This window comes from Orcinus orca, chromosome 19 (assembly GCF_937001465.1).
Source record: "Orcinus orca chromosome 19, mOrcOrc1.1, whole genome shotgun sequence".
In the NCBI taxonomy this organism is placed as follows: domain Eukaryota; kingdom Metazoa; phylum Chordata; class Mammalia; order Artiodactyla; family Delphinidae; genus Orcinus; species Orcinus orca.
Window position 1 is genome coordinate 7,180,753 of NC_064577.1, and position 11,898 is coordinate 7,192,650.

Below are 11,898 nucleotides of genomic sequence, written 5' to 3' on the forward strand. Positions count from 1 at the left end.
GCTCTTAGATTCCTCCCGTGATGCCCCGGGTTGGGGGCAGTCTGGGATGTGCAGGTGGTGAGGTCAACAGGGGTAGGGAATTGTAGCCACACAGTTGGCCCAATCTCTAAGACCCACTGCTTACAGTACGTCCTTGCAGGAACCATCGATCCAGGACTGTGCACGCTTGATTTTATAATCTGTTCCCACAGGTCCTGAATGAATGACCTCCAGCACACAGGCACGTACCCGGTTTTATTCTCTATGGAGGGGATGATCCTGGGCTTTCTGGTCACAGCAAGCTGCGTTGTACCAGCTGTGTGACTTGGGGCAAGTCAAATTCCTTCTCCGTTTCCTCACCTAAAAGTGATGAGTGAGGAGGGTAGGAGGGCTGAACTTTCCCAGCAAATCTCGAACATCTACCTGCTCGAAATTTGGACATCACCAGGTCCCAAGCAGGACAAGGATCCTTTGTTTTCGCAAGAACACAGACTGGCCCGCTATGGTGGGGCATGCAGCACGCCCACCTCTCGTCTAGCCAGGGAAGTCCCTAGTCCACGGCACTGCTCCTCTCCAGAGCTGGCACCTGTGGGCTAGGTCTGGGCAAGCTCCAGCTTGAGGCCCTAGTTGGGCACCCATCAGAAACCCCCGGGGTACAGTGGCTGGTGGGAGGTGGGGACTTCCTATACTTACTGATAATCAGGGAGGTCTCTGTTAGAAACAGTACTCGAACTTTCTAGTACTTTTAGATTTGAGAACAGCCCAGTTCTACAGCTGGCAGCTACTGCAACAAGTTCCCACTCAGATAGGGCTTCTCTGTCTAAAGAGGAAGAAGTCCCACGTCTGAAAAGCTGTGACCCCCACCAGGGAGCCCCTGGCACTTCAGACAGCCGGTGGGCAGCCTGCTGAGCCCGTCCATCTGGTTCGAGGTCCAGTCCACGCAGAATTTTCCTGCCAGGTGTGGCCACGGCCTGTTCCGCTGAGCACCCAGGCCAGGGGGTGATGCGCTCCTCCCAGCTCCGCCCCCACCCCCCAGCCCCTGAGCCCCCTGAGGAGAAACGGAGTAGGCGCTCTTTTCCTCCGGGGCAGAAATGAGAGCCAGACACAAACTAAGAGCCCGCCCGGCTGAGCCAAGAGGCGGCTGGAACCATACGAAGCACATTAACTATTAATAATTTCCAGTTGTTTGCTCGCTGGGTTCAGCCGGCTCCCCCGGCCTCTCCGGGCCCGGGCTCTACGCTGCCTCCCGCCCGACGCCAGGGCTCGAGATATGAGCGCCTGCCGGCCTGGCTGGGCCAGAGCGAGGGGACAAGGCGCCCTCGGGCCCGGCGCGAGAGGGGTACAGGGTCGGCTTGCTGCGGGGCGGGTGGCCGAGCGGAGCGGGGGCCCGGGCCGGCGCCCCCCGTTCCTGTGATCGGCCGCTCGGGGCTGGCTGAGCGGCCGGGCGGAGCGCAGCGCGGGCTGCGCGCGGCGGGAGCGCAGCGGCCCCTGGCGCCCGGCCTGGCGGCTCCGCCACTGCGGGCGGGCGGGGCGGGCCCCGGGCGGGGCGGGGCAGGGGGCGGGCCCGGGAGCGCGGAGACCGGCGGACCCGGACGGCGCGCGGGCGGCGGGCAGGGAGGGCGGCCGGCGGGCAGCGGCCCCGGCCCCGCCGCGCGCACCGCCATGGTGGGCCGGCTGAGCCTGCAGGATGTGCCCGAGCTCGTGGACGCGAAGAAGAAGGGCGACGGCGTCCTGGACAGTCCGGACTCGGGGCTGCCCCCTAGCCCGAGCCCCAGCCACTGGGCGCTCGCGGCGGCCGGGGGCGGCGGGGGCGGGGAGCGGGCGCCGGCCCCCGGGGCGCTGGAGCCCGACGCGGCGGCCACCCCCGCGGCCCCGGTGAGTGACCCCGCCTCGGCCCCTCCCCCCATCCTCTGTATTCCCCCGCGCCCGGGCACCGGAGACCCCCAGGCGGTCGTGTCGGCCCTACCGGGGCACGCTGTCCCCGCCGCCGCCCGCCCGTCGGCCAGCGCTGGGAGCCCGCCCGTGGCCAGCGCTGGGAGCCCGGGGCGGGAGGCGCGGCGAAAGCCCGGCCAGCTGGAGCCGGTGGCTGGAAAATTGTCATCGCCTGGGAGGCCCGGGAGCCCCGGGAAAGGCGACCACCGCCTCCTCCCTTCGGGGTGATGGCCCCCGGGGCTGCCAGGCTGCGGCTCGTCCACATTCCTGACCCTGCCGGGCTGGAGGGGTCCGGGAACACCGAGAGCAAACTTCCCCCAGGCACCTCCGGGCTTTGCCCTCGCCCCCGGTGGCTCCAACGGGCCTGCTTCCCCTCCCGGTGGGTGTTGGGGAGAGGGGTGTACTCGGGCTCCCCGATTCAGAGAGCAAAGGGGGCCAGCTTTGGGGGACTGTTAGTGGCCTTGGAGGGGACCTTTTCAGATCCGTGGCCCCTCTTGTCCCGTCACCTAACCCGTGTCTGGCCCATGACGGGTGGGAGGCCTTTAGGTGGACAGGAGAATCTGCCTTGTTGTATATATCATCCCCACCAACAGCAGTCGCTGGGTTAACACTCTCCCCCATTCTATTGGGCACCTTTTTCAGAAAGAGGAAACAGGCTTGGAAGTTAAGTAACTTGGAAACTTTCAAAAATGAGTCCTTTTACTTTAATTTAAAATTTTTATTTAAAGAAAAAACACCAGGTCCCTTTTACCTTAGAAATGGCTCACATGGTGGTGTTTATTGCCTTTAACTAGAGCCCAGGGGACCCACATCCTGCCTACAGTCAAGCTAAAAGTGGGACTCTGAGGCCACCCCTCCCCCTTGGGGATGGGTGTTTGCAGCCTTCTCCCCTGGGTGAAGTAGTCAGTGGCAGCTGCTGCTCCTCGGGGACCCACCCACTTTGATGGTACGTGGAATTCTTGACCAATGATCCTGTCTCTCGGTGGACATCAGTGCATCCTCTCATTTCCATTTAGAAGGCAGCACTTGCTTCATCTTGGCCTTCAGAACCCTCGCCACCTGGCCCTTTTTAGCCTCATCTTCCACATCCCCTGACCACAGGCAGATACACACATCGGTGCCTCTGATGCTACTCGTCCCCCTGGTGTGCCTTTTCCCTCCCAGCCATCCCCTTCTACCTCTCCCAACACCCAGCTGGCTCTTCCACCTGTCAAACCCTTGCCAGCCCTGCAGTGCCCAACTTGTCACCTCCTCTGGGAAGTCTTCCTGGATGCTTCCCAGAGCCATGCCAAAGACTGTGACTTCGTCCCCTTTCCCTGGTAAGCCCCTTGTTCATGCGTAGAACCCCTGCTGCCCCGCCCCACTCCCAGCCTGCCCTGGAGCAGGCTGGGTGCTCAGGGAGCTTGGGTGGCAGGGATGAGGGAGCAGAGGAAGCAGGAGCAAGAGAACCGAGTGCTTGTCTGGATACCTGTGAGTGCTGGGTGGCGCCTACCTCCTCTTGGTGGCTGCATTGTCCTGCAGCCCCCAGGACTCCCGGAAGGCACCCCCAGGTTGGGGAGTGCCCAGCAGCTAGAGAGCTTGGGGCAGCGCAGGGCCCCCTGTCACTGCTGGGGGCTGTTTCCTAAAGCTCTGCAGTAGCCGGTGCCCGCACCTTACCCCCTCCCCCAGCTGGGTTCTCAAGCCCCAGTGGGGGCTTATTAAGCTCTCCCCCCACCAAGTTCAGGGCTGGACCCTGGGGTCCCCCTGCCTCTCCCTGACCTACCTGGTCCCCTTTGGCTTTTGCATGTCCACCCTGTGCCCCCACTTGACACCTTGTCCTGGTAACATAAGAGTCTTAGAGTCAACCTTCTAGAAACGTCTGCTTCCTGGAAGACATGGGGGTGGGGCTGCCACCGCCATACCCTGGCCCAAGTGTAGGTTCTTCTCTCAAATCAGGCAAAGAAAATGACAGCCCCCAGTTAGCCCAGGAACCCAAAGGGCTGCTCTCTGTTGCTCACTTAACACAGAAGCCCTGATTCCAGTCAGGTCAGGTGAAAACCCAGCAGCTGTGTGGAGGATGGTCCCATCTCTTACTCAGGCTGCTTGCTGAATCAGAAGGCCCCATGCTCTGACCAGGCTGGAAGGCGGTGAACCCCTGGGATGCTGTGCTCTGGCTCTTTGAGTTTTCTGGATAGTGGAAGATGACATAGACAACTTTGTGGTGTTCATCTTCCCAGTGAGTTTGCAGATTCCTCCATCTTGGCTGGGTATTGATCTGGTGGCCTCAGAGGCAGAGGACATGGGGGAAGTTGGACTGAATCTTCAGTGTAAAAAAAAAAAAAATCCCTTGTAGCATTTCTCTTTGTTGGTTTTGGCCTTTTCTGAAGAGTTGCTGAGACAATGCCAGGGTTGGGGGCACATAATTGAAGGTTCTGGTTAGTGAAGTCCCAGTTCGTGTCGGTTTTCTCACCGCCTTGCTGCGGGATGATGCAGCAGCCCCGGGGTCTGGCCGCGGTCACGACGCTGAGCTGTAATTTGTTTCCTCTTTTCCTCCTTCCACAAAACCTCATCGATGGAAAGGGACACCCCCTGGGTGTGCAAATAAGGTCACAGGGCATATGCTGTGACTCTGCTGAGAGCACACGTTCATGATAGGCCTGGGATTCGAGCAGACCTCTTGGCATCCTCTGTGCCCTGTCCGGTGGTCTTCCCGTGCTGTGGGTCAGCCCTTCGCTGGCATTATTCCCTGGAGGGTGACACAAATCTCAGTTGGGCCCATCAGCTGGAGGCTAGAGCCAGGACCTTCTGCGGGGAACGCATCGGATGGGGCTGTGAACTAACTGCGTTTTCTGTTGTTGCAGAATCCAGCTTCTCTCCCCAACGCCCTGGGCTCCGGCTGCTCGCCAAGGTTATGCCCCCTGTCGTTCGGTGAAGGAGTGGAGTTTGACCCCTTACCACCAACTGAAGTAAGGTAAATATAGCAGTCCCTGATTTCATTTTATTTCTATTTTCAATTTTTTGTTCCAGTAATTAACGCTTGTTATTAAAAAAAAAAATAGTCAATGACAAAAGTGTGCCAAAGCCTCGTATAGTTTGGTGGGCACTCTTTCGGATGTTGTTTCTGTGCTCTAACCATTTGAATATGGATACACTTATGAAAATAAAAACGAGATCGTGTTACACATAAAGTCCTGCCACTTGCTTTTCGCACTTCACTTATCATGGCCATCAGCTGTTTAAAAATTTGTAATAAAGTAAGTCCCCTTTCCAGAAGCTTCTTTCCACATCTCCCCACCCCCACCCCAGTGTCAAGGTGCTGTGACCTTGCCTCAGGTTCTGATTTCACTGGGCAAGTACCGTTCTTCTTCCTCGGGGAATTTATCATCCAGGCTCATCTGGGGGCAGAGATCCATTGAGAGGCTCCATTAAAGATATGTCTTTTTAGAGAACGGAATTTTACTTTTGGTAGCTGGTGGCTTTAGAGATGGAGTTCCGTTGCACGAATACAAAGGGCCCTTTGACACAGAACAAAGGAGGCTCACCAGTTTGGAGGTGAGCAGTTCAGCCTTTTATTCCTGAGGAGCTTGTATTTTGAACAGAATGGGGACATGACTTCATGACACGAGCTTCCCAGCCTTTTAACCTACTTGCCCAAGGCGAAGAGATGTTTCCACTGGAGACTCATTTTAAAAAAAGAGTGCCGGTTCTTACTCCCTGACCAGTGGGTAGGGGCTGGCGAGGGGCAGTGCTGTTCAGTTTGTCTGTGTGTGATGCCTGTGCATACTTTTTATTTTATTTTTTATTTTTAAAATTTCTTGGCCACGCCTCGCAGCATGTGGGACCTTAGCTCCCCGACCAGGGATCGAACCCTCACCCCCTGCAGCAGAATCGTCGAGTCCCAACCACTGGACTGCCAGGGAGGTCCCGCTTGTGCATATTTTAGTATCTATGAAGATGCCATAATTAGGAAGTAATATGAATTCATGCTTTGCTTCCAAAAAAAAAGAAATTCCCAAATTGCCCAAGATGGACTTTAAAAAAATTATAAAGTAGCTGCTGAGGAACGTGGATGTTAATTTATTTTATGGAAAACAAGACTGTAATTGGCTGTGATGGATAAGGTCAGATCTCGGTTCCCTGGGTTTGAGGGAGTCTCCAAGCCGAAGGCAGAGGTGGCCCCAATACTAGGATTTGGTATCACCAAGCTTTCAGAACCAGCATTCAGGATGTCTGGGTTCCCTTCTCCTCTCATTAAAGAGCTGACTGTGCACTTCAGGGGATAGAGAAACCACTCATCCCCCGTGGACAGGAGAATCTGCCTTGTTGTATATATCATCCCCACCAACAGCAGTTGCTGGGTTAACACTCTCCCCCATTCTATTGGGCACCTTTTTCAGAAGAGGAAACAGGCTTGGAAGTTAGGTAACTTGGCCAAGTCTCAAAGCTTAAGTCAGTGGGAGCCGACTCCAGGGGCTGCCGCCTGCAGTGAGGAACAGTGAGTGCGGGTTGAACTTGGGAATCCTGCATTTCTGCACTGAAACCCCAGCTCTACCGCTCCCTCCCACTGTGACCTTAACCTCTGCACCCCGATTTCTTCTCCCAGGGTTGTTGGGAAGATTAAATTAGATCCTGGAAGTAAAGCGCTAGGACAGGAGCACACAGTGAGCACGTTATAAACTCCGTGCGGCTTCTCCCTAGAGTCTCAAGGTTCAAGGTCACGGTAGGGATCCCTGCGCCCCCAGCTCAGAGGAGCGGCTTCACGCTGCCTTATGTCTCCCGCTCAGGTACACATCCTCCGTCAAGTACGACTCAGAGCGACACTTCATCGACGACGTCCACCTGCCCCTGGGCCTGGCGGTGGCCTCCTGCAGCCAGACCATCACCTGCATCCCCAGTTGCACGTGGCGCAACTACAAGGCTGAGGTGCGCTTTGAGCCGCGCCACAAGCCCGCCCGCTTTCTCAGCACCACCATCGTCTACCCCAAGTACCCCAAGACCGTCTACACCACCACTCTGGATTACAACTGCCGCAAGACACTGAGGAGGTTCCTGTCCAGCGTGGAGCTCGAAGCCATTGAGCTCGTGGGCGGTGATTACCTGTCGGAGGAGAGCTGACTGCAGCAGGCTGGGGGGCTGGCCTGGCTTTCCTGCCCAGGTTGGGTTGGGCCAGGCTGCCCTTGTGTGTCATTCCAGCCCCAGAAGAGTCTAACCCAGAGATACCTCTAAGCCCAGCCTGGGGAATAAAAAAAAAAAAAAAAAAGTCACAACATCTTCTAATTATTGAAAGAATTTGATTTTTTACAATTTTTTCCAATTGTTTTGAAAAGGAGTGTGTTTTCCTAGTTTGCTGCTACATAGCTTCCCCGAAGTCTCAATTTGATGAGAAAATAAAAGGATGGCTAGAGCAAAAGGAAAATGGCCACACTTTGAAATAGGGAAGAGGGGAGCGCCCTTCCTCCGGCGGTCAGTTTGTCTGGGGAGGAGCGTGGAAAAAGTCTCTGAGATGGAAAAAGTGAGTTGGAAGAACTTTCTGCCCCGGTGTCTTCACTGCTACAAAAGTGGTGCTAATTCAGTGAGCTGTGACACCCATATGGGTTCAATCTGTGGAGAGTTGAGTTCCATTCTGGTTTTTTAAATTTCCATTTGTATTTCCTTTTAACCAAAACTCTTGGAATTCTCTAAATCTTTTTTGTGATATCAAAAAACCCCAAACCACAATATAAGATGCCTTTCAAAAAAAAAGCAAGAGAGGAAGGGAAAGGCAGGCAGGCAGGAAGGAAGGCGTTCACCCTGTTCTTGCCTCTAGAGTGGGGTCAGATCAACTGGTGGCTGAGTCCGGGGGCAACGGCTTGGTTCTGGTTCCTTCCACGGGTGGGTTCCAAGCTCGGGCTCTGGCGAAGCGCCTGGAACCCCTGGCATCTGGTAATGTCTCCACAGGCTTGTGTAACTCTCCTGATATGTATTTTGGGGTTTCCAAATACTTTCCTAGTTTTTTCATGAGGTGAAACATAGCAGAGGGTCCTTTGGAGAGAAATGGCGTCTTGAAAGGATGCTTAGGGAAAGCACTTTTGGCGGAGTCCACAGGGGGCGTTTCACTCACAGTGGGAGCTGACAGTCACACCTAGGACTTGATACCCCCAGGGAGGAGGTGGACACAGATGTTTCTGGTGATCTGGTTCATCAGGGTGGGCGTCCTTTCCAGTGACTTTGGGTCAACACCGCGGAGGAATTCTGCTGGTGCCCGAGGTCTAAGCGAAAAAGCCAGGAAATCCACCTCCCTGCCTCCAGCCAAGGGAAGCAAAGGGGAATTGAGCATAGGGAATGATGCCACATGTCAGGCTCCCAAACCTGGGCGCTGGGGTGACCGTACACGTCTAAGCGTTCGTTTCAGTGTGACAATCATGGCGTTGCATGTGAATGGAAGAAACTGTGTGAATTCAGCTGAACGGGCCACAGAAGCGGGGACACAGGCTGGGCCAGGTCAGGAGGGCGTGGAGGCCAGGCTGCCTCTGGCCTTCAGCCTCCTGCCCGCCCTGCCTCACCCGGCCCGTACTTCTTTCTCCTGCCGATCCCTGTGGATTTTGAGTAAAGAAAGTGGCAGAGGACTTTTGCTCTTCTGATATCGGAGAGAACAAAACCGTGGGTATTTCCTTTCAATGCATCCAAGTTATGTCAAGTTCTTGGGGCTTGCAGAGTCCTGGAAGCTCGGACTCCCGCTGTATCTCTGGGTTTGTGCTGATGGCTTCCATCTGTCCTGAAAGCAGAATTGAGAGTTCTCTGGGTACCCTGGAGCCACAGCAGGGACTTTTGTTCTGAGGAGAGCAGGTGTGATGATAATCACTGTCATTTAAGGTCATCAGAGGCCTAGAGAGCCAAATGGTCTGCTGTCCTCTTCAGGTTGAATAGTGTTTAGTCTGTCGTGCACCTGGTTGGAAGCATCCCTTCCGTGGAGCCTGCGATCAGCTCCATGGTCCCGAGTTTGCCAGCGTGAAGCTCAGCAGGGACCCCTCGAGGGGTCACTCCAAGACCCCGTAGTCTCCTGTCTTCATGCAGAGCAGCCTCCTGCGTTTGGAAGAGTAAATTACACAGCATTTATTGATTAAAAATGGGTTTTTCTCTCTGATTTCATGATCTTGTCATTTAAGACAAGTGGTAAGTGTGATTTTTAAACTATGGTAAGAGAATTCCCAAGGTTTTGCTCTGGCCCAATGGAGACACTTGACGAGCCCAGGACAATGCCATGGGCAGCTCGGCCAGAGAGACGAGGGGTAGAGAACGCGGCCTTTAAACAGCCCCGTGCTGAGATGCATGTATGAGATTTTTTGATATGAAATATATCAGTAAAGTAAGTAGAAGTGAGCGACTGTACGTGTGTCATGTGAGTGGAAAAGCAGATTTTGTTTTAAGTTATTCACTAGGGACCAAACTAGTTCTCTCAAATCCTTTCTTTTTCTCCAAATCTGCGTTGCTGAAAGTTGCAGAAGAGGAAGCATGTGAAGACGTAAGGGGACACGTCAGGGTGGATAGCATGTTGTCGATCCATGGTGGATTCATGTTAGTTTGCAAGGTGGAAGCGATGATTTTTAAAACCCACTGATTAAAAACAAGCATTCCTAAGGGAGTCTGGGAAATACCATTTACTTATGAGTTAAAAAGTCTTTTTTCTCAGACTCTTAAATGATGTCTTTTATGTAATAAAGATGATTTGTATTTTCAGAGAAAAGTTTTCTTTTGAAATCACAGACCTTTGAAAAAGAGTAAGTACCTTTTCATTTGATGCATTTCCTGTTTCTCACCTTAGGAATAGTATTTGATGAAAACGACTTTGTGAATTTATCTTTGACATCTGTCTCACTTCATTTTGTTTTATGACTTCTTCATTTAATAATAAATTATCCTTTAAAAACACTTGGAGATGCTTCCTTTTTTTAAAAGAAACTCATAACGCCTGGTTAAGAAAAGTGAGACAAACGGTTCCTCCTCTTAAGAAATTTTAAGACGTGATTATGAAGTAATAGAAGTAATAGTACAATACTTCTGACTGGGGTGTGCATTCTCCTGGGGGTATAAGAAGATTTTCCAAGGGGTTCCTGGGCACAGGAATTTTAAGGAATTTGTTCCCAGATTTGATGTGTACTCTTTCCCAAAGCCGATCTGCTCTGAGATGCACCTGTGAATGATGTTGTCAGGCCAGCCCCTTCCCACCTTCCCTTTCAAATCGCCTTCCTCCCACTTTGCAGAAGAAATACACACCTTAGTCCACCCAGCCTGAATATTATTGTGGTATTTTGCTCTGGGCTGGAAAAACCTGTAGGCAGGACAAAGGGACAGATAGAAACATGGTGTCTGGGCACCAGGATCCACTGTAGGTTTTGTGCATGCCTGCAGCAAGCGTCCTGCACATAAATCGTCATGGTGGTGGAAGCAAGGCGGGCCCGCGTTGGGAGTTCTCATTTGCAACATCTCGTACAGTTGAGGCAGTCAGAATGATGACACTCCATATGACCACCCGTATCTCTTCAATCTCAGACTATTGTCTTCCCTGAGGAAAAGTCCCTTTGGGCAAAGCAAAAGAGAGGGTCGGTAAGAGCTACTGAAAGTGAAGGCATCTTATTTCACTCCAGCCTCAAACTCATGGCGAGGCTCTGTGCCTCATCCATTAGTCTTTGAGTTGCGACCCAGAAATAAACATGTACCAGGAATACATATTACCATTCTTACAAATACATTTTCAAAGCCAGTCTCTTTTTAATAGACATTAGGTCTAACTTGGCCGATTGGGACGACAATGAGGGCTAATTTTGCCTTTTAGGTCATACGGTGTAAATTTTCCATAAAATGAATGAGCTAATCAGCAGTTCCAAGGTTTTGATAGAAAAATATTTAAAGCCTGTAGGATTAAAGCTATAATTTGTGTGTGTGTGTGCGTGTGTGCGTGCGTGTGTGGCGAGAGAGAGAGAGGCGAAAGTGTGTTGAAGCTAATAATATTTCAAATGTTCAGCCTTTTGAAGTGTATCAGACTAAGCTGGTGCCCTGGAGAAGCAGCAGTAGGTGGAATTAATAGTAACGTGATAACTCTCAGAAAGCCCTTTTGGTATACTTCCCAGAAATTGAAGAAATGAATAACCCTATTGATTAGGCAATGACTCCTATTGTGTGGGACGCCTCTTGTCAAAATTAAATTCTCATGATTTTACTTTGGCGTATAATCATTATCAAGTGGTTTGTATATGTCACTATTTCCTAGAGTGCTTTCTGTGGAGTAAAATAAGGTTCTGTGATCAAATAAGTTCGGGGAAATGAAAAGTTGAACAATGCTAAACATGCTTGTTGAAGGCTTCTTGGAAGCCGTGTATTAATCAGCTCTTGCTGTATAATACCGCCCACAAAATCACAGTGATACGATAGGGCGTTTCTGCCCAAGGCTAGGTGTTGAGTTCAAGTTTGTTCCCCTTGTCTCTGGAGTAGGCTGGGAAGGTTGCATTCTTCTCATGGAAGAGGTCAAAAGCTCCCAGAGGAGCGAGTAGAAACATACAATACCTCTTAAGGTCTACACTAGGAACCGGCACCCTGGTACTTCCACCCGCTTTCTACTGGCCAAAGCAAGGTGCATGGCCAAAGCTCACATCAGTGGGTCAGGGAACCATACTTCCACCATGGATGTGAGAAGGAGTGAGTTTTTGCTGTAGAATAATCTACCTTAGCCTTTAATGTGGTAACATGCATTGATAATCTTCAAAAGGCAAGGTCTAGTATGTAACATTTTCCGAACTCATTAGATCAAAGAGCCTACGTGCATTTCATAGGACTAGTGTTTTTTGGAATGCACTTTAAGAAATGCTAGTTCGTATGTATAACAGTCAGAGTCCAGTCTGGAAAACTAAAACCGTACAAGATATTTCCAACAAAGGGGATTTCATACAGAGAGTTGACCACACAGATGTTGGAAGGCTAAAAGAATAAGGGGACGTGATCCCAATTGTTAGTAACTGTAGGAAGCAGCTCCCA

The 11,898-nt window shown here is 52.1% G+C and overlaps 1 protein-coding gene across 1 annotated transcript; it reads left to right on the forward strand.

Moving 5' to 3' along the window:
• Positions 1-1,604: 1,604 nt before the first annotated feature.
• Positions 1,605-9,798, forward strand: RFLNB (refilin B). The gene is made up of 3 exons (XM_004267242.4): positions 1,605-1,854; positions 4,752-4,861; positions 6,675-9,798. The coding sequence occupies exons 1-3, from the start codon at positions 1,642-1,644 to the stop codon at positions 7,003-7,005; spliced, it is 654 nt and encodes a 217-aa protein (XP_004267290.1). The 5' UTR covers positions 1,605-1,641; the 3' UTR covers positions 7,006-9,798.
• The last annotated feature ends 2,100 nt before the right edge of the window (positions 9,799-11,898 follow it).